The 22,377-nt window shown below is 49.7% G+C and overlaps 1 protein-coding gene across 1 annotated transcript; it reads right to left on the reverse strand.

Annotated features, from left to right (window-relative positions):
* Positions 1-2,117, reverse strand: VSX1 (visual system homeobox 1). The gene is made up of 5 exons (XM_062573456.1): positions 1,775-2,117; positions 1,498-1,576; positions 1,267-1,390; positions 550-730; positions 1-266 (listed from the first exon to the last, which is right to left on the reverse strand). The coding sequence occupies exons 1-5, from the start codon at positions 2,115-2,117 to the stop codon at positions 1-3; spliced, it is 993 nt and encodes a 330-aa protein (XP_062429440.1).
* Positions 2,118-22,377: the final 20,260 nt, after the last annotated feature.

Here is a 22,377-nt window from a genome sequence, read left to right on the forward strand (position 1 = left end):
TCAGTGGTCCCCGGCCTCCTGCTCCGCAGGAGGGTCCCTGTTGACGCACGGCCTCAGCACGCTCCTCTTCTCCCGCTTGGCTGTCCTGGAGAGGTCGATGGCCGCATCCTCCGAATCGCTTGCTGGGCCGAGCTTGTCAGAGCTCCTCTGGGGACCGGCCTGCCTCACCGGGCGATCCCCCTCGGCCTGCTCCGCTCGCCAGCCGTCTGCCGGCTTCTCTTGGCTCTCCGCCTTCCCGCTCACCTCTACGGACTTTCTGTGCATGCCTGCGAGGAGGGGAAGGAGCATAAAGCAGAGGGCACGGGTTGCCTACTTCTGCTGGGGACTGCTCAGCGCCGTCTCCCGAGCCGAGGGGAGCGCAGCCCCCGCAACCGCGGCCGGAGGAAAACTCCCGCCAAGTGCCGCTCTTCCCCAGCCCGCATCTCCCGCCCGGCCTGGGAAGAGGCGAGTGCGGCCGCGTGGAAGAGGAGGCACCATCAGCTCGCTTAGCTCCGCGGCTGCCCCCGCCCAGCCTCGTCCCCGTCCCCGCCACTGTGGGCTCCGGCTTACCCAGCAGCCACGGGGCGCAGGATCCCACCAGCCCGCTCTTGGCGGAGTTGATGATCGACTCAGGCAAAGGGATGGAGTGTCTCACCATGGCCCCGTAGAGGCCGTACTCGGCCATCACGCTGCTCCGGCCCCAGCACTTCTCCCTCTTCCGCCACTTGGCTCTTCGGTTCTGAAACCAAACCTTCAGGGGTAACAGCCAGGAGAGCACGGAGGGGTGGGAGAGGCGGCACCCACGGCCAGGCGAGCCGGGCCCGGCGCGCGCAGAGCAGCGCGCGTCCGGGCCGGAGGGGTTGGCGAGCGGGCGCGTGTGGAGGATCAGGCGGGCAAGAGCGGCATGTGTGAGTGTGGGTGGCGTCAGCAGTGGGAAGCGGGGGGTGCGGGGAGGGCGTGCAAGCACGCACACGTGCGTGCGCACACACACGTACGTGTGAGGGGGGAGGAAGGAGGGGAAAGGGAGCACACGTTACACGACGTCCATCACAGCACGGGAAGCGCTCCCAGCCAAAGGCGCTGCGGGGGGGGGGGGGGACCCGGACGCGCTGCCTGCTCACCGGGCCCCTGCTCAAAGCCACCCGCCTCTGCAGAACGAGGAGGGCTCCAGCCCGCCGGCGCCGATGCCGGCAGAGGGTCCTCGTGCACCTCTCCCTCTGGGAGGGAGGCAGCGTGGGTGCTGGTGGCCTCCGCGGCGAGGGAGGGAGGTGCTGCGCAGGCGCCTACCTGTATCCTGTCCTCGGGCAGCTCCGTTTTGACAGCCAGCATCTCCCTGGCATAGACGTCCGGGTAGTGCGCCTCGTTGAATGCCTTCTCCAACTCCTCCAGCTGGCGGGCCGTGAACACGGTCCTGCGGGAAGGCGGAGCGCGTCCTGCGGCGCAGCCTGGACCCTTGCGCCCCCACCAGCCCTCCGCTCGGCCCCTTCCCGCGGCCTCGCCCCCGCTCTGCGGCCTGACCTGTGCCGCCGCTTCTTCCTCTTCAGCTGCGGGGTCGACGTCCTCTGCTCGCCGGGGCCCCCCGACAGGCTGTCCTCGTCTGGCGGCATGCGGAGAGGGGGAAAGCGCGCTGGGGCCCGGCGGGCAGCGCCACCGACGGCGGCCGCTCGGCGCAGCGCACCGCCGGCCGGCCGGGACGGGACGGACCCCCCCCCGGAGTTTGGGGGGAGGTGGGGGGGCCCGTCGAGCGCAGCCGCCGGGATGCTCCAGCCTCTCCCCGCCTCCCGCCCCCGCTTACCAGAGAGCTGCTCGCCGCGGCGGCGGGCGGCGGGCAGCGGCGGCGGCGGGCGGCGGGCGGGTAGCAGCGGCAGCGGCGGCGGCAGCAGGCAGGGCCCGCACAGCAGCCCCAGACCCAGCCCCAGCGCCGCGCCGCCCTCGTAGCCGCGGGCGGCGGGAGCGGCGGCGGCGGCGCCGGACGGCTGCAGCTCGGCCTCCAGCCCCAGCAGGTCGGTGATGGCGAAGCCCTTGGCCCGCAGCCCCGCGCCGCCCGCCCGCGCCGCCCGCTCGCCGTGGCCGCCGCCGCCGCCGCTGCGCCCCGCCGCCGCCGCGCGGCCCCCCGACGGCTCCGCCCGGCCCGGCATCGCCGCCGCCGCCTGGCCCGGCGCAGGCGGCCCCTGCGCCCGCCGCCCCTTTTATGCGCCCGCCACCGGCCCCGGCCCCAGTCACGCCCCAGGGCCGCTCCCAATCCCCGGATTAGCGGCCGCCGGGTCCCCTGTGTCCTTCCCTCCCCCCCCACCCCGGCAGTCCGGCCCCCGGCCCCTCCCGCGGGCCCCCCCAACGCCCTCCTCTGCGTCCTTTCCCACCCCCCAGCTCCCCCTTCCTCGCCTCGGGTCCCTTTCCCGCGCCTTCACCCCCGCCCCTGTCACGTCCCCTCTGCTGCCCCTCGGTGCCCCCTCCCCGTTAGCCCCACACCTAGACGGGGCGTCCGGCTTGGCTGCTCCTGCGGCCCCCGATCTCCCCCTCCCCCAGCCCGGCTGCTCCCCGCGGGGGGCCGGGGCCGCCCTGGGCGCCCTTTGGAGGCGCCTGGCCTCCGCGCTCCTTTTGGCTCCCAGATTCTTGCGCCTGGGCAGCGGTTCCCTTCCCTCCTCCCCCCCCCCCCCCGCCTCCCCTTTTCCTTCCCTTTATCTGTTTATGGAAACGATTTAGGACGGGCTTTGCACAGGCTGCCTGATCCCGGCCTTCCCGCTGCACCGTCGGATTAAACGAGGGTCCTTCTGATAAAGATAATTACAAGGGGACTCCGCATTAACTTTGCATTATTAAAGAAAGACCCAAATCTCCCCTCGCAAGCTGTTCCCGGGATTAGCGGAACAATAACTTTCATTTAGGATAATTGCCGATGCCGGTGCCGGTGGGGGGGTGGGATCCTGCTCTGCGCTGAGAAAGGCCTGCGGGTGCTGGGGGCTTGGGGTCACCCTCCCCCCCCAAAAAAAACAGCCACCTTGGGCACCTTCACTTTCCCAAGTGCTTCTGCCGCTGCGCTGCTGGAATCGGAGACTTTCACTGCCAGCCGGGGAGGATCTGCCACAGTAATTAGAAGCCCTAATCCAGCCACCACCCACAACAAATTTCCTGCCCGAGCAGGTATTAGTGGATAAAACCCTAATTTTTGACGTTGCCCCAGAATCAGCTTGATTTCAGCAGTTTATGTGAATGCTGAGCTGTTGGGAGAGATGATGAAGCCTTAAATATGCATATGGCCTAGGCACTGGGGAAGTTTGGGGCTAAAGCGTACGTAATTGCTCCTAATCAGTTTATGAAACATAAAAGCTCAAGCCCGAAAGAAGGCCTGTAGCCACAGGGATGGGACGAGTGCTTAAACGTGCGCCGAGCTGGCCCGGACGTGGCATGGCGCTGGCCGATGCTGTTGGGCCCTGGGGACGAAGCTCAGGGACTGGGATGGAACACGTGCGCTGCCACCCGCCGGGTTCCCCAGGCACGCCGGAGACGGGCATCTCCACCGGGTCTTTCGGACAATAAATCAGTTAAAGGATATCTTGATATATGCTCATCAGATAGGATTATCTGGGATTAGACTAATCAGTAAATGTTTCTCTGCTCATTATTTTCCAGGGAAGATTTTTTTCTGCTGATTCTCCGACGCCGAAAGATTATCAAGCGCTCCGAGAGCAGAACGTCAAACGTCGGCGCCCTGCTCCGATTTCCCCGCTGGGGCCCCTCTTGGCTGCAGCGTGCCCGGCGTGGGGCACGGAGCGCCTGGCCTCGGCTTCCCTGGCTCCGCGTGAAGGGAAGGGACCCGGAAATTCCTCCACAGAGGTTTCGTCCTGCAGGCGTCCACCTCTGATTAAAAAGCAGAAGAGCAGTCAACAGAGTCTGGAGCACCACGGATTTAATAGAGCTGCCGGCCATCGGGGTGCTGCACCTCCAGGCACGGCGGGAGGCAGGGTGCTGGCGACCCCCTTGCAGCCTCGACTCCCCCTCGGTGCTCATTTACGGCTTGTTAGTGGGGGGGGGGGGGGGGAAAGTAATAATAATAACGCGAGCGTTTCCTCACCTTCTCAGGTCTCTTTTGCACGTGGCAAACCGGAGATGGTTTTGGCCTTGGAAGACTTGCTCCAAGGAGGACGAAGAGCGCGAAGCACACCCGCGACTCGTTTCACCCGTTTCACGTCCATCTCCGGCCCCTCAGGAGGGGGTCCATCATGCCTAACTTCTCCCCCGGGGTCTTGGAGGTGCTCAGCCACACGCCTTGTGCTAGTGTCACTACCCAGCCCCCTTTCTGCCCTCTTCTTTTCTACTTCTCAGTTGGGAAGTCACCATTTTAGCTTGGTTTGGCTCGCTCCCCTTTGCTCTTCTGGCAAGGTTCAACCAGCCAAAGCACGTCACACCGACATCCCGGTGAGAGCTTCCTCCACGCAAGACTTTTTTTGGGGGGGCGGAAGCTTCCCAGCTTCCTGCATGCAATGCAGGGGAGCGTCATGCACACGCCTACGCCCACACTGGCCTCCTCTCTCCTGCCTGCCGACGGCCAGCGCTCATCCCTCGGCTGGAGCCCAGGCAGGAGAAGAGCGGGTGGGACAGCCCTTGCTCCTCTGGCCCTGTGGGCTGGGTGCTTGCAGGGCAAGACTCCCCATCTAGCTCCCACTGCCTTTCTGAAACAGGGCAAATGGCACTGCTTGACCAGAAGGCAAAGGAGAGTAAGATAAACCTGCCCCTATCAACAGCGACAGGGAAGAGGAATTTGTCCTGGAAAAAGCCAAGAGGTCTAAAGACCAAACCCTGGCAGACCTGCTGGGTTTGAAGCCATGCTCCCATTCCTGCCAACCTGGAAATAGTCAGGAGATTGCATATAAACACCACAATTAGGACAGCAGTGATGGGATGCCCCCCAGTCACACCAGTTACCCTACAGCCTGAGCATAAATGTGTCGGAGAAGAAACATCTAGGGGTATGTTATTACTGCCTCGCCACTGAGTGGACAAAGTGGTTTAGGAGAGCGCAAGGCAAGGTCCACGTCCTGCCCAAAGAGCTTAACTTCTCAGCTTTAATAAGAAGAATTAGGGCTTTACTATGGCTTTAATTTAATCAGAATGAATAACAGAAGTGGTCATGCCATTTCTTGGCAGGAGGCTCTCTGCCCCAGGTCTTCCCCTCGGGTGTAGGGTCCCCAGGCAGCACCCTGAGGTGATAACGGTTCGGTGCCCGGTGACAGAAGCCATCCTGGTGCCTGTAGCTGAGGTCCGAGTGTGCCAGGACCTCTCAGTCCCAGAGGAAGCTACTAGGGTTGGCTTTGCTCCCCCAGAAGAGGCTTTGCTCTCCGCATGCTCCCATCAGGCTGCCCAAGATCTCAGCTACCTGGAAACATGTGCATGTATCTGATGGTGACTCCAGCAGGTCTCTTCTGTCTTTGTGCTCACTCATCTACTCTCCTTTGGGCTGGAGCCATTGGAAATGGCCTCCAGTGGCCATTTATTGCCAGCTGGACTGTAGCCGAGGACATGGATAAGCCCAGCTTCTAGTCTCTTCCAGTATCCATGCAGTTATGTGTCTCTGCCATGGGCATAAACAGAGCAGGAACATGTCTCCTAGTAGAAATGGCAGGTGTAAGGAAAGGAGTTTGGTCCCCTTCACGCAATGCTCTCCTCCCCTGACACAGGGAGCACGGACGCTTTGCCAGGGCCACTTGATCCGTGCGTAGCAGAAGGATTGCACTGGTCATCACCTGCCACTGCAGCGTCATCGTGGGGTTGCTTTTCCTTTCCTTTTAAACCGCAAAATGGTACTTCACATAGCAACATTTCACCCGGCAAACTCCGTATCAAGCCAAGGAGCCTCAAACCATGACCAGTCACAGTGAGCAACAGCATCCTGATTCCAGCTCCAGCCTTCGGAGGGCTTTCATCACTCACTTCTTCCCACCTTATTTTTTGACACACTCCTTTGCTTGCTGGGATTAGCCAGAGGAGCAAAAGCATCCCTCACCACGAAACTGGACCCCAGCTCCCTGGGATGCAGTACCAGCCTGTCCTTCACCTCCCTGGCCATTGCACACAACACCTTCCATGGCGATAGGGGAACACTGGACACGTGCACAGGATGTGATCTTCTTCCCAGGTGTTCTTGCTCCTCCTCGCTGCTTTTCCAGCCCACAGCAATGCAGAAGTGCTCTGTTTTTTTGTTTTCGTTTTGTTTGTTTGTTTTTCTGAGCAAAATCTAATCAGGCCTTTGTTAAAAAACAGAGGGGAAAAGAAAAGCCTCAACCTTATTTTTAAATAATACCAAAAAGCTGTAAGTATTTGTTCGACCTGCTTGTTCTTACTGCTCGGGATCAGCCCGATTATTCAGGAATTCATTTTTATTTCTGAGTTTTATTTTTTCTCATTTAACAGCTGCACATTAATAAAAACTCCATTTATTGGAGGATTTGGCTGGGATTGCTATAATAAAATAGAAGGATTTGTGCTGGGCACTAAAAGAACTCTCTGCAAAAAGTAGTGTTTTTCCAGTGATTAGGAGCGCCGGAACATATTGTTTTGCCGTGTAGCCCCATCACTGCTGAGGACGGTGACAGATGTCTTGTGTTAATGTTGAATGATTAAATGCCATTTCTGAAGCCACTCCCTGGCTGCGAAGCACGGTGCTGCTTCACCCTCACAATCTGCCTTCAATCTGTTCCCTTTGCTGAGAGCATCCCATGGCGCTGGTCATCAAGAAACTCCCATCATAGCCTGGTCTGCAGGCCACATCCCAGGGCAACCTAAGACCTGGCAATGTCTGAACGTGGGTTTAGGTGGGATAGGCACTTGAAGCACATTCGCAGGGCTTGGAAAGCGGAGACCTTGGAAAGCAAATGAAATTGCAATGATCGCAGAATAGTCAGCAATAGCCTTGGGGTGCTGCAGCACAGTGGTCCCCAGGTGAGCCAGGATGCAGGAGCTGCATAACAGAAGAGCGTAGAGCCACCCAGCAAGCACCAGACAGACCCTTTTTGCAATGCAAAGGTGGAGCAAGTGACAGATGGGAGCGTCAAGATAAACCAAACCCAGCAGCTAGGCTTCCGATTCTGTCATGGTTTCCTTCATGCCGCGTTGGGTAGGAAACGTGAGACCAGCCCAAGACTTCGCTGTCTCCTGCTCCCTCCATGGCTCCATCCATGGCTCTGTTAAAAGGAATGATGCCTCACAGCAGACTTTCCTCTCTCGTATCCATAAGCCACTGCCTGTGGCACCGGGCACTTCCCTGATCCGAGTTTTAAAACTCACCTTTGCGCAGGGCAGAGAACATCCTAGTCATGAGCGTCTACATTGCAACATCCAGCTGTACGTGGAGCTCCATGAGCCTTCTAGCACTGATTCATTTGCTTTCTGGTGTCCCAACCTCTTTTCTTTAGTTCTCTCATTCTGCTCAGCCCACAAGCTACATCCTGCTCTGCCCAAACCCAGGTGTCCCTCTCCACGAGCCCCCCAGATTTGGTGCAACCTGCTCCCTTGCCCTAGAGATAAGCGATCCTGAAGACATCACCCCCCGACACCGCAGCCATCCGGCCACGGCCGCTGCAAAGCGCGCAGGAGCTGCTCCCGCCCCAGGAGTTAGAACAACGGGGCAGTGGCTACCTGGGAAGGCGAGACGGTGCCAAACAGCAACAGGTCAAAACTGACTGATTTATACCGCTTCTTAAAAAAAAAAAAAAAAAAAAACCTCATTGCCCTCCATTAATCTATCAGCCCAACGGGTCAAGTAAAAGCAGGTTACTCCCTCGCTTTCACTTCTCCCCCAACTTAATCTGTATGCTAAATTACAAGTTGATAATGGGTTCCCATTAATTATTGATTTTTCAGATAATACTTGTTAAAGTAGAATTAACGCTATTGTTTCTGAACAAATACTGCCCAAATACTGTGTTTAGCGGCCTTGTAATCAGCTTTACCCACTTCTCCTTTAATCTGATTGAAACAGATTTCCTACCAAATCTTTTTTATCATTTTGTTGATATTAAAAGGTCAGATATTTGGGCCTGCCCAGAAGTGTAATTTAAGTTACTGCAATCGATTATCGTTACATGCTCGTGCATGAGCAGCAGCAGGCTGAGGGATGCAACTGTAATTTAGCCCAAAAATGAAGAAGAGAGGGAAAAAAAGCCACGAACTTTCCATGGCATTTGGGCCGCGACGATTGTACATTTTAGCTTATTTTCCCAAGCCCTATATTATGATTCTGTTCACCATAATGCCTTTTGACCCGCTGCATTTACTCCATCATAATTATCCTTTAATACTCTTATAAATGAACTTTTAGCTTATCTTCCATTAATTCTCAGAACAAGCAAAGCACTAACGTAACAAACAAAGCTATCTAAATAAAATGTTTAACCCTTGTGGGGACTTTCCCCGGTTGTCCCAAGGCAGGCCGGGCGTTTAAGAGGTAGACAGCTGAGTTGTGCTTCCCTGTCAGGAGATCCGGGCCGCGTGATGGTTTTCGAGCCCCTCTCCCAGGCCCAGCCCCATCATACAACTCTGGGAAAAGCAAAACCATGCAGTTAAACCCGGAGCAGACCTAGGTGGTGACAGTATCGCAGAGCAGTCTGGGATTTCACCGGCGCTGGGCAGCAGTCCAAGTGCTGAATGGCACATGGTTTGCAAGACGAGCTGGTTAGAAAATGAAGACGGAGGCAATTTGTCTCAAAGACTTTCAAGACTTCGATTTTCCAACTCGCCCACAAATTCTCAGGGAGCATGTGGGTAACTCAGCTCTCTGCTCTGAAGCCCTGCACCTGGGCACAAAGAGCTCATCTCGCCATGCAGCGGTCACAAAAACTTAGAAGTATCACAGTTCCAAAAACAAAACAGTCTTCTGCCCTGTTTCTCCTCCACGTTTGTGCTCAAGCTATACTGGAAAATGGGGAAGTGCCAGCTTGTTCCAGTTACTGCATTTCCGGAGTTTGGTACGTAACCACATCTCAGCTACCATCTCAACAACAGTTTCTATAAATACAAATATTCCAGAGATATGACTGCTCAGGAGCACAGAGACAGACACTGATTTGCAGCCGTAGATGGGTTCGGGCGCAACACTGCAGAATGGGCAGAGTCAAAAGGGGCAAGAGTCTCCGACAGACCTGGTGCCTCGGCCACCGACTCCACACGTCAGATTTGCTCAAGCTCTTCTTCAGACAGCAAAGCTGCAAACTATCTCCGCTGTGACCCGATTTCCCTGGTCGGCCTTGCGGCAAAGAGCAAGGTAGGTCCACCTTGCAAAAAAACTGTGACGGAGCTGGCCCTGGGAAGAAGTCCTTGTCTCAGAAGTACTTCACCACCTGGGAGAGCCCTGCTGCCAACAAAAGTCTCAGCTTTCTAGGAGAAGAAAAGAGCTCAGAGGGATCTGGGCTACAATGAGGAGTCACTTCCTTGGTGGGAGACTCTGTCTGATACTAATTCTTAAGATCTCGTTTTACAGATCAGGTAAACTGCAACTTGCCAGTGGGAGTCAAATAGATTTTCATGGAAATTTGGTGACATTCAGTGAAAAGATATTAGTGTGTGTAATGAGAAAATACCTAATTCTCCCAAAGAAGGTTTTATGCCCGTAAGTGCATCTAGAATAACCTGGAAGGGTTAATTATAGTTAGTAATACTATATCGAGCTTTAAAGGAGATTAACTCAGGAGCTGTTATTAAAGGTGTCCTGTTCATGGTTCTAACCCCACTATAGTAATAGATATTAATAGCAATAAAAAAGATTCACAGCCTCAAGCTGCGCTGTAAGATAAGTTAGCCACATTGGTGGACGTTCCAGTAAAAAAGGTCTCAATAAATGACAGATGAAATAGTCGTCATCTTCAGTCCGCAGCCCATCTTATTTTCTCTCTAATATTATCTGCCTTCACAAAATCCTGTTATGCTCTTTCTCCTAGTTTTGATAGCAAAATGATGATTCTTTCCCAAGCAAAAGGGCCGAATCTTCAGCTCTTGTGAATTGACCCAGCTTTGTCAGCTAATGGGACTACACTGACTTATATCGACCACGAATCTCGTTGCCTCCCTGCTGCATGTGGAACAGGCTCCTAAAGATTACCATTTAGTTTTAAGACTGTCATGTTTTTATTGGAAAGAAATCACCCTAAAAGCATTTTTCATCTATGCAGTTTTTAAGAATCCAATCCTCCCTTGTAGCTTAAGAACAAATAATTTCCTGATTACCACCGAGTCAAGGCCAACTTGAGAAATTTGTATTTATTTCCTGATAACATAATCCACATTCTGCGGAATTTGCCATGTGAAATACATTCCCATGTAATACGGCAGTGTTAATGGTGCAGAGTAAAATCGCAAGCTGGTTTGAAATGCAGAGATTCTGGAGGAAAAGATACCAAATCACATAATGCAGCTCCATAATCATTTGACAAAAAGGGATCTGTTTATCCGATTATTATTTTGGTTGCATGTCCTTAACAAAACGCAGCAGCTACCAGTTCTTCCAAAGCATTCGGGCCACGGATGCGACCACAGAGAGGCGAGCTTTATTGGGAAAGCTCCTTCGTTACCCTGTGCGCAGCCCTGAGCTCCTCAGGTGCTGGGACTATCAAAGGGATGAGACACAGGATCACATCCTTAGCTGCTCTAAACCGCAGTAGCTTCACTGAAATCATTGCAGCAACGATTATGAACAGGCAGGCAGGAAATGGAGAGCACTGCTACAGGAATATAAAGATACCATTGGAAAAAAGATTGCGACCAATGAAGTCAAGTGAAGTTAGAAGGAAGTCTGTGCATTTAGCAAGACCAAACACAAATACTGCTCATTAGTTAGCTTTAGTGCAATATGTTATTTGATAATCTGCCATTCGTGGTTCAGAATATGGGGTCGTCTTTACTTGGTGAACTTTTGCAGTTTTAAACCAGGGAAGAAGCAATGGTCACATCTTACAGTGACAACTTCAGGAAACTACCAGCTCCTTGAATTTCCAAGGGGAAATCCTGAAATGCTAATATAGGACTTAATTTGTAAAGAATTCCAGAAAGCTAACATAGCACTGGGGAAACCTTGCTTATCAAGATCTTAAAAAAACCAAATGATTCCTTTTCATGAGATTGCAAGTTGGCTCAAAGACTGTAACTGTACTGATAAAATTATACAACTTCTTGAAGGAATTTGATTTCATCCTGTGAAGCAGTCTGATATAGAAAGAAGTGAGTGTTATACAATATTGATGGTGCCCATATGAACTGGACTTTAACATATTTAACTGCTAAATCCTCAAATCAACACCAAATGATTCAGCAGTTCCAGCGTGTTCTCAGTCCAGTAGTGCAGGCTTAACTAAGAGGTGCAGAAAAGTATTAAATCACTGGCAGCAACGTTTGCAGAAGATTCAAAAATGAGCTGAGTCCTAAATAGCACAGGGATCAGGTCAGATATGCAGACAAATTTATGCAGCTCCAGAACAAGATTTTCTCCCTGAAGCGAGATTAATTTGGATAAGGAAGAAGGGGCACATTTTTCACCACCTGTTCCCCAACATAATTTACAGCAGCCAAAATAATTTGCTGTTCTTGATTATAATAGCTATAAACAGTCAAGGTATCCAACGTGACCGCTGGGAAGAACTGCACAGTACAGAAGCTGTAGCTTTGTCTTCTCTGCCTGGAGGCTTCTGGATCACTTGCAAGCTGCCCAGAGGTCCTAGTGAAGATGAAAAATTAATTTGTACATTGGTGACAACTTCCTCACATCAACAGATGACTGAGGAGCCAAGGAGGAGAGGGGCCCTGTGCTACATCATACTTACAAACAAGGAAGAACTGGCTGGAGATGTGAAAGTCCAGGGCAGCCTTGGCTGCAGTGACCACAAGACGGTGGAGTTCAGGAACCTGCAAGGAAGGAGCAGGGCAAAAAGCAAGATCATAACCCTGGACTTCAGGAGAACGGAGTTCAGCCTGTTCATGGACCTGCTTGGAAGAATCCCATGGGTTACAGCCCTGGAAGGAAGTGGAGTCCAAGAGAGCTGGCTGACATTCAAGGATCACCTTCTCCAAGCTCAAGAATGGTCCATCTCAGCAAGCAGAAAATCAAGCAAAGGTGGCAGGAAACTTGCATGGATGAACAAGGAGCTCCTAACTAAACTCAAACATAAAAGGGAAGTGTACAAGAAGTGGAAGCAGGGACAGGTGACTCCAGAGGAATATAGAGATTACCATCCAGGTACGTAGGGAGTGGAAGTCTGGAGTAATGAAGACTTACCGTCAGAGGATCTTCCTCTGGAACACTTAAACTAAGCTATGGAACACTTAAACAAACTGGACACACATAGGTCCTTGGGACCTGATAAGATGCACCTGCAAGTGCTGAAGGAGCTGGCCAACGTCATTGCAAAGTCACTGTCGATTATCTTTGAAAGGTCATAGTGATCAATCAAAAAAGGTGCCCAAGCACTGGAAGATTTCAAGAAGGGCAAGAAGAATGACCTGTGGAACTGCAGGCTTGTCAGTAAGGGAAGCTAATGGAACAACTAATCCTGGATACTATTTCCAGACATGTGAAGGATAGGATGGTTATGGAGAATAGTCAGCATGGATTTACAAAAGGGAAATAGTGCTTAACAAGCCTGATAGCTTCGTATGATGAAATGATTGCCTTGGTGGATGAGGGGAGAGCAGTGGATAGTGTGTACCTTAACTGTAGTAAGGCTTTCAATACTGTCCATGACATCCTCGTAGACAAGCTGAGGAAGTGTAGGCTAGATAAACAGACAATGAGGTGGACTGAAAACTGGCTTAAGTGCCAGGCTCAGAGAGCTGAGATCAGCTGCACAAAGTCCAGCTGGAGACCAGTTCCCAAGGCATCAATACTGGGGCCAATACTGTTAAACACTTTCATTAACGACCTGGCTGATGGGACTGAACACCCTCAGCAAATTTGCTGACCATAAAAAACTTGGAGGAGTGGCTGATATCCCAGGAGGCTGTGCTGCCACTCAGAGGGACCTCAACAAGCTGGAGAAATGGGCAGTGAGGAACCTCATCAAGTTCAACAAAGAAAAGTGCAGAGTCCTGCAACTAGGGAGGAATAACCCCAAGCACCAGTACAGGCTGGGGGCTGACCTGCTGGAGAGCAGCTCTGTGGAGAAGGACCTGGGAGTCCTGGTCAACAAGGTCACCACGAGCCAGTCTGCCTTTGTGACAAAGAAGGCCAAATGGTATCTTGGGTTACATTAGGAAGAGCATTGCTAGCAGGTGATCCTTGTCCTCTACTGAGCCCTGGTGAGGCCACATCTGGAGTACTATGTCCAGTTCTGGGCTCCCCAGGGCAAGAGAGACATGGATTTACTGGAGCAAATCCAGTGAAAGGCCACTAAGACCAACGAAGAGACTGGAGAATCTTTCATATGAGGAAAGGCTGAGAGAGCTGGGACTGTTCAGGCTGGAGAAAAGGGTCAGGGTGGGTCTTATCAATGTTTATAAATATCTGAAGGGAAGGTGTAAAGAGGATGAGGCCAAACTCTTGTCAGTGGTGCCTGTGACTGGATGAGGGGCAACAGGCACAAGCAGAAACACAGGAAGTTCCACTTGGACATGAGAAAATACTTCCTTACTGTGAGGATAACAGAGAACTGGAACAGGTTGCCCAGAGAGATTGTGGAGTCTCCATCCCTCAAGATAGTCCATACCCAACTGAACACAGTCCCATGCAATGTTCTGTAGGTGACTCTGCTTGAGCAGTGGGGAGTTGGACCAGAAGATCTCCAGATAGTCCAACCTCAACTATTCTGCGATTCTGTGACTCAACAGGCAGCAATGACATGCAGTTTTTAAGCACAGACCCAGAGAGGAGCAGAAGAGGGGTAAGCCATGAAATGCATGTCTGCAATGAAAAGGGAATTATTTTAGCAGGCACCCACTCTTCAGTACGTGACCAGGGTGAACTGCAATGCAGTGTCCCAGCAGCTTCTTGCCTCATAGGAAGGCTGACAAACACTTGGCCTTGTGGCATGACACAATATATTATTGGAAAGCAGGGCTCAAAGATAGGAGGTAGAGAGGGATTTTTGTTTGGCTGCTTGTTTTGGGAACCCAGAGGGCTGAGCAACAGAGAAGCAGAGGGGATTTACCATAGGTAACTCACCTTATGGGTGCGCAAGAAAATATATGTTGAAATTCTGGCAGAGAAGATCAGGAAGGATACAACTTCTTCCGCCTTCAAAAATTTCAACAGCCAAAAAGGAAAAATCCCTGTAATTTGCCATTCAGATAGCCTAGCAAAACACACAAAAAAATCTACAAAATAGCTAAAACACATGAGAATCATCTTGCCAGCCTTGCTAGGTGCTGGCTGTTTGGGATAGCAATACACAGTAACCTGGGATGCTTTGCCACTAACAGGAACTATAGCTGCACATAAGTGTAATTACACACATATTTGACATGGGTCTTATTTTCAGATATGCCCCATTATGCTCAATTCCTACTGAAATCTATAAGCATTGCAGGTTCACTACCCCTCAGAAAACCAGGCTCTGTGTATCTGTCCAGCAACTCCTTCATTTTCTTCTATTATTTTTCCTGTAATAAAGATTGCATAGCAATGATGAATGCAGAGAAGGAAGACACAAAGGAGCAAAGCTATGTCTTGGAGAACACATCACCATAGCCAGACGAGGAAGTCCTTGGAATTTCTTTATTCCAAACGTGGAATTTCTTTAGAAATTTATGAGCGGTTTGGTTGCAGGATTGGGGTCACATCAGCAAGCCTGGATGGAGCACATGCATCGGTGGTGCAGAACAAGCGGGCAGCTGTAATGTATTTTCTCCCACTGGAAAAAATACACTATTAAACGATCAAAAAATTTTGTACAATACGTCACCGTTATATCAATATCTATCCAGAGGCTTAAAAACACAGACAACATCATTAGGAACCGGTCTTCTCCACGCAAGAACTCTCTCCATTATATCTCCCCTTCCTCGAAGAGGTAAGTCGGGAGAAGGGCACTTGACCAAATCACCTCATTTATTCATGGCCCTTCCTTAAGAACAATGGGAATAATAAATCCTGCAGGAGCAATGCAGCTAATTCACGTGCAGACCTGCAAACAGGCAATTTGCAAACTAATTGCTCCCTCCCGCCTCCCATGCAATATGTTGCGCAGACGGGTTGGCCGAACACTGGCTCTGCGATACTTTTTGTCTGCGTCGGCTGCCCGGTAAGAGGCAGTTGAAATGCCTTCTGGGCAGACAATGAGTTTGCTCAAGTGTGCGACTATTTCGGAGGGAAGCTATCCCGCCCACCCCGGGTGGCAAAGGTTTGTTCTGCCCGTGTCCAGCTGCCGTGTCCTGCCAGCAAAATGCAGGGGCCATGTGCAGGACAAAACAGTTTTGCCTTATTGCTTCTCCCAGCTTGGTAGGACGCGGCAAATAGCAGTAGCAGCATATGGGCCTCAGGGGATTTCAGTCATTTAACAAACATTATATTCTCCATAACAAAACAGCAATATTTTGGTACTTAGATCACCCATGTAACTAAATTAAATTCCCTAGATGGTGATGGCTGGTATGCTAATTGGCTTGCCCCTGTGGCTTTTCTATGCAGCACCCCAAGAAACAGATTGGCCCATTTTTCAGGCGACTGTTAGTTGGACTAATGAATAGCAGGCTGATGGGGCCAATCACCTCGCTTGGTAATGCAAACCCTGGATGTCCAAGAGGACAAGTGAGAGGTGAAGTGGCTTTTGCAGGAGGCGGGCAGACGGGCTAGTGCCTGGTCAAATCAAACTCGTTTTTCATTCCTTTACGTTGGGACCACGAGGGAAGGTTTAGCATCTGATTCAGCTGCCCCGTTGGGATGCCGCGCTCTCCAAACGGCTGAATCTCCTGCGAGAAGGGCTTCCCTCATGGATGCAGAAGGCCAGCCGGCACCCTTATTAAGCGGGTGGCTGCAGATCTGATTCTCCATCTCTTTGGTCCCTAACCCAGGCAACTTCTGCTGCCTTTGGGAAAGTCACTTTGAGTCCCTTTAGGGTGTTTCAATTACACTTCGGCAACTGATGAGCTTTCTGAGTTCATTAGCCAAACCAAAAAATAACTCTTACAAATTGACAGTTATCCAAAACTTTTCAGGCTTTATATTATTTTAGCAACCAACTATCTTAACTGTTTCATACACCACCTTTCTAGTCAATCACGGTTATAAACTTCACTAAAATGTACAAATTATTTCAGTTGCTTATTCTCCATGTAAACATCAGTGCACAGTTTTAGTTTCAAGATGAGCACGAATGTGGCTCAAACCAGCACATGGATGCTTCATGTCAAAAATCATTTCTGAAAATCTCAATTATAGCATAATCTTTTTGTGTCATGACATTAAAATCACTGAGCCCAGATGAAAGACTAATGTTACCGTGAAGTTTAAACAACCACATTTTATTATAGAACTATCATCAGGCTGTATAGTTGTAAGATCATATTTTGCCAACATATACTTATTTTCATCACAGGATAATAAATTAGGTTAGAAGATAGGTAGGTAGCTCCATTTACTGAGAAAAATGTGACACAAAAGAGGATACAGCCTATATTCAAAAGGAAAGAAGGATTTTTGGTGTGCACACTTCTGGACACCCAATCTGGGCACTCCCAAAGGCCCAGCGCTCAAAGGGCAGAGAGGATGTTTTGGGAAAAAGAGGTCTTCTTAAAGTGCCTCAGATTGAACAAGAAGAGATTTCTGGTGTTTGCTTCTCTGAACTGATTATAACTATTTATCTAGCTAGCTCTGCGTTCACTCTACAATCTGAGCACTTTATAACCAGCAGTGTATTTATCACTGGGGCATCAGGAAATATATTCATTTCATAGGAACTACAACACTGTAATTTAGTTTGCTTGTCCAAGAAAGCTCAGAAATACTGGCAAATATGCCTTCTCCATCTTCTGAGGTATAAATGATTGAAGATAAACAACAGGCTGTCACTAATACTTATTCATCAGTAGCTGGCCCAAGATACATTCATTCTGGATGTCATCTCCAAGCATATGGAGGAAAAGAAGGTGATCAGGAGTAGCCAGTGTGGATTCACCAAGGGGAAATCCTGCTTAACCAAGCTGATAGCTTTCTGTGATGGAGTGACTGGCTGGGTAGATGAGGAGGGAGCAGTGGACGTTGTGTACCTTGACTTCAGCAAGGCTTTTGACACTGTCTCCCGTAACATCCTCCTAGAGAAGCTCAGGCAGCGTGCGTTGGACGAGCAGACAGTGAGGTGGATTGAGAATTGGCTGAAAGGCAGAGCTCAGAGGGTCGTCATCAGTGGCGTGGAGTCTAGTTGGAGGCCCATGGCTAGTGGAGTCCCCCAGGGGTCAGCACTGGGTCCCATCCTGCTCAACTTCTTCATCAATGACCTGGATGAGGGGACAGAATGCCTCCTCAGCAAGTTTGCTGATGCTACCAAGCTCGGAGGAGTGACTGACACACCTGAGGGCTGTGCTGCCATTCAGAGAGACCTGGGGAGGCTGGAGAGTTGGGCAAAGAGGAACCTCCTGAGGTTCAGCAGGGGCAACTGCAGAGTCCTGCACCTAGGGAGGAATAACCCCATGCACCAGTACAAGCTGGTGGCTGACCTTGTGGAGAGTAGCTCTGCAGAGAAGGACCTGGGAGTGCTGGTGGATGACAAGTTGACCATGAGCCAGCGATGTGCCCTTGTGGCCAGGAAGGCCAATGGTCTCCTGGGCTGCATTCGGAAGAGTGTTGCCAGTAGGTGGAGGGAGGTGATCCTGCCCCTCTACTCAGCCCTGGGAAGGCCTCATCTTGAGTACTTCGTCCAGTTCTGGGCTCCCCAGGACAAGAGAGACATGGAGCTACTGCAGAGAGTCCAGCGTAGGGCTACAAAGATGATCAGGGGACTGGAGCACCTGCCCTCTGAGGAACGGCTGCGAGAGCTGGGCCTGTTTAGCCTGGGGAAGAGAAGACTGAGGGAGGATCTTATCAATGTGTACAAGTACCTGAAGGGAGGGTGTCAAGGGGGATGGGGACAAACTCTTTTCAGCTGTCCCATGCAAAAGGACAAGAGGCAAAGGGCAAAAACTGAACTACAGGAACTTCCACCTGAGTATGAGGAGGAGTATTTCTTCCCTGTGAGGGTGACAGAGCACTGGAACAGGTGGCCCAGAGAGGTTGTGGAGTCCCCTTCTCCGGAGATATTCAAAGCCTGCCTGGATGCAACCCTGTCTAACACGCTATAGGTGACCCTGCCTGTGATTCTGTGATATGAAAAAATAGCTGAAAAGACTGTGTTTCTGTCAAGGTGCATGACGTTTATTCTACACCTAAATTTTTGGTGCCCCCTAACAAACGAGGGGTTCAGAGTGGAAAAGTGACTTTCTGGATCATTCCCCTATATAAGACTCTAAGCATTCGTCACGGAGGTGCAGGGTCATCCAGAACCACATGGAGGAGCGGGAGCGGGATGTGCAGTGACCTCCCTCTCAAGAGGCACTGGGACATGGAGGTATGCTGAAGACAGCTTGCAGGCCAGGAGGAGTGGCATTCATCCAAGAAAGGGAAAATATTGCACTCGAATCTAACGTACGTGTTTAAAGTGAGGGTAGCTCTTTGAGCACGATGCTGTATGTTTTAAGCTGCCCTAAATTAAAGTCGATATTTCTCTGATGTTTTCCTCTGCAGCACTGATCAGCAGCTGAGATAAATACGATGACAGCAGCTGTGGGCAGCTATTTAAGTCTCCTTCCTTAAAGCTTAATTAAGGTCAGAGCTAAGAGTGTTAAAAGTTAAAAAGACAAAGTCTAGCTGACATGACAGATTCATAGAGCAAACCCACAACTCTATGTCTGACTCTTCTGTTGCTTCAGCTCCTCTTGTTCCTTGAGCAAGGCACTGTCGGGCAAAGGCTGTGCTGCCACAACCCAGCACTTGGACAGCTCTGGCAGATTGAAAAGGGCCACTAAAGGTAACGTTTGCTCTTTAATCTGACCCAGTTGCATTTTTGCCTAATGAAGAAACATGTGCATGTAACTCTTCAGGTCAGATTTAATTCTAAGATTTAATCCTTTGGGTTTTGCATTAGAGAGGAGTCTGCAGCAAGTTTGATTTCCAAATTTCCATTTCTACAAACATCCAGCAATAGAACATTAGCAATAGTAAGGAAAGAGAGCTACCTTCAGTTTTCTGTTCTTCCTTGTCTTAAATTATTTACAGTATGCTTTGTATAATGAAATTGAAAATATCATGAGACATGCACACAAAACTGATCATGAAATAAAAGCATGAAAACAAATAATCACATGAAAAAGGCAAATAATCATGCAAAACCCCACAAATAATCACACAAAAAACACAAGCAATATCTACACTCCCCAGTCTAACTGGTAGCTGATTACTAATGGTGTTTCTCAGGGGTCAATACTGTCTAAGTCTTCACTGATGACCAGGAAGGTGAGGTGGAGCGTACTCACAGCCAGTTTGCGGTCTAGGGAGAACTGGAGGAAGCAGTCAACATGCTGTAGGGAAGCTGGGTTGGTTTAGCCTGGAGAAGAGAAGACAAGGGGAGGCGTTACTGCTGTCTGCCACCACCTAATGCAGCGAATACAGAGCCAGACTCTTCTTGGACATGTTTAGCATAAGGAGCAACGGGCACAAGCTGGAACACAGGAAGGGCCTATTAGGTGCCAGGTGAAAAATATCACTCTAAGGGTGGTTCATTTCTGGGCCAGGGTCCAGAACATTTCCATCCTTGGAGATCCTGAAAACATCCCTGGACCATGCCTGGAACAACCTCAGAGAACTTCAAATCTGGCCCTGCTTTGATCAGGGGATCCTCAAGAGGTCAGCTAACCTAAATTCTTAAAATATCATGCACAAAATGTTTGCTAAAGCCACACTTTTTTTTTCACTTTTCTGTCATATTTTCCATAATAGCTCTCGAAAGCCTTAGAGAAGAGGTTGGAGTCATTTTACTGCAGAGGAAGCTGAACAATAAGGTGAGCAAGCACCTTCCCCTCACTCACGATGTTCACTGTTCACTGTTGACTCCTGAATTACGACAATTTCATTTTCAACTGCCTAGAAAGCCACCCTTAATGTGAGACACAAGAGAACAATTCCTGAAAGCATGAATGATTCAAAATGGTAGTAGATTGTTTTCTCTTTACTTTTCCTCCCCACCTCAGCTCACGTTTTCATCAAAATAAGCCTTCAGAAGCAATAATAGATGACATTCATCTCAGTGCTATGTGACAGGCCATAGGTGAATGCATTTCTCATGAAATTGGGAAACAATCCATTTGTGAAGTGAAAAACACACTGATAACACAGACATGGAAAAAAATGGGGAATTTTCCTTCATTAGGTGATATTCCGTGTGTTCTGTCTGCATGAATGAGGACACAGCAGTGGGAACTGTCTAATAGCAGTGTTGGTGTAACTGGTATGATTTGTAGTAGCAGACACCTGGTTTTAAGCCCTGATCCCAATCTATCCCTCAAGGCCATTCTGCTGGGCTCTGCACCTCATTCGAAAGTGTACAAAGCCAAATACATACTTGTTGGGAGCAGGTGCAATTCCATTAAACTCAGAGTTGTTTTTTTATTTTTATTTTTTTTAAAGAAACTCAAGTCATTCACCAAATTTCACCAACAGCCTAGATAATCTAGCAATTCTTTCTGGACTGAATAACTGCAATGAGGCAGAAGTGCAAGGAGAAATAAACTCATTCATGAGATAATGTTTAAATAGCAATAGGACATGGTAATGCTGTTTCCCAGTGCTAGGGCCTAGAAGTATGCCTCAGTTAAGAGTGACTAAAATGCAAAGCAAACCAAGCTTGCTCACTTCCCTGCTAGTCAAGGCCTTGAACACCTTGCTGTATTTTCTCCTTCATGCTTTTCTTTCTATTGTTAACTGTCTTGCACACCAACATGAATGTGGATGTATTTCTCTGCCTGGAAAAGCAGTAACAACAATTTTACTTCTTTTCTTTGAAAGCAGAATCAACTCAAGTTTTACTCCATGAGTCCAAGGCATAGGTCAAAAATGGAGGAGGCAAAGGAGGGAAATCTAGAAATGGTCTTAACTTACGTTACTGCAGACAACAGGCACGCACCTCAGTATAAATAACCACTAAGCCATTTCCATTCATGTTTCTAGTTAGTGCCTATTTAACACACAGACAGATAATATAGGTCAATAATGTAGGTCATGAAAAACTTGTGGACACCTTTAGCCTGTAAGGCACCCAAAAGACCACACTGAGGCAGCATTTGCAAAGTTACAGCTCATTTCTGTGCCTGGCTTGCAAATACCAGGGAGCATCAACACAGTCCTGCTTGGCTTTTCCTACTCTGTGGTACTACAGCTGCTAATGAAAATATCCAGGAGAGACCTTCCAAAATGCACTCACAAAATGTGGTGGAGCTCACCCACTAGTATCTATTATGCCCTATTATAGCCAGCCCGCAGAGTGAGAATAGAATATCCTCACTTGATACAATTCTAAAGCATATCAGAGTTCAAATTTATTGCTAGGCAATAGCTCTAGCTTGAAAAAAAAGAAACTTAGAAGGCAAAAAACATGTAACTTCAGACTATAAAAACTGGCAAGTATCATTAGAAAAATAGAGCCAAAAAGGGAGAGCAGTCGGTGGGGGAATAATTTGCCAATATGCCAAAGGCATGGTTGGATCTTAATTTTTTAAGGAAAGGAGGTTTACAAGATTGGTTTGTCTGCCTGCTGCCCCTCAGAAACTTTTAAGTCCATTACTAGTCCTGGTTACTTACAAACCACAATATGCGGTAAGTCCTGCTTGGCTAGAAATGTTAGTGGGAAGAAATGGGAAACCGCAGTGGAGGGCATCACAGGAACAGCTGGTGTTGCATGGGGTTTAGGCAAATGACAGATCCATGGGAAAACAAGCTTCATTTCCACTACTTCATGAACAACACAGACTTTTCTGTTGGAGGATAGCACTAACCTAGTCTGTTCTTTGAGATAAAGGGAGAAAATGGATCTTGGATTGGAACCTGAGTTACAGCTTTAATTGTTACCTTCACTTAGTATTCCCAGAATATTTTTCTTATTAGGTAATAGCTACTCCACCTGACATGGGACACAATTTCCTGGACTGCTGGCGGAACTGTACATACTTTCCTTCCAGATCAGCTCAAAAAATCTTTAAACAAGTATCTCAGTGAATTCCTTTTTCGTAACTTTGATGTACAATAGTATTAATATTAGTTAAGTGGTTGGGGAGCATCTGGGATCCAAGGCACACCTGGGGGCCTAAGACACAGAGCAACAGCAGCTGGTAGTACGGCAACAGGAGCTCTCAGCAGGCAGATGTTCACCTTTAGCCAGGTCCACCCAATACAGCCAGGTGCCA

The sequence above is a fragment of the Rhea pennata genome, chromosome 3 (assembly GCF_028389875.1).
Source record: "Rhea pennata isolate bPtePen1 chromosome 3, bPtePen1.pri, whole genome shotgun sequence".
Lineage (NCBI taxonomy): Eukaryota > Metazoa > Chordata > Aves > Rheiformes > Rheidae > Rhea > Rhea pennata.

Bases quoted from the DNA above. Each gene is read 5' to 3' on its own strand.
- VSX1 (XM_062573456.1), bottom strand. From the start codon at position 2,117: ATGCCGGGCCGGGCGGAGCCGTCGGGGGGCCGCGCGGCGGCGGCGGGG. The intron at 1,577-1,774 runs GTAAGCGGGGGC...GCATGCCGCCAG, and splicing joins CCGCGGCGAGCAGCTCTCTG to ACGAGGACAGCCTGTCGGGG. The intron at 1,391-1,497 runs GTCAGGCCGCAG...GCCTTCCCGCAG, and splicing joins AGGAAGAAGCGGCGGCACAG to GACCGTGTTCACGGCCCGCC.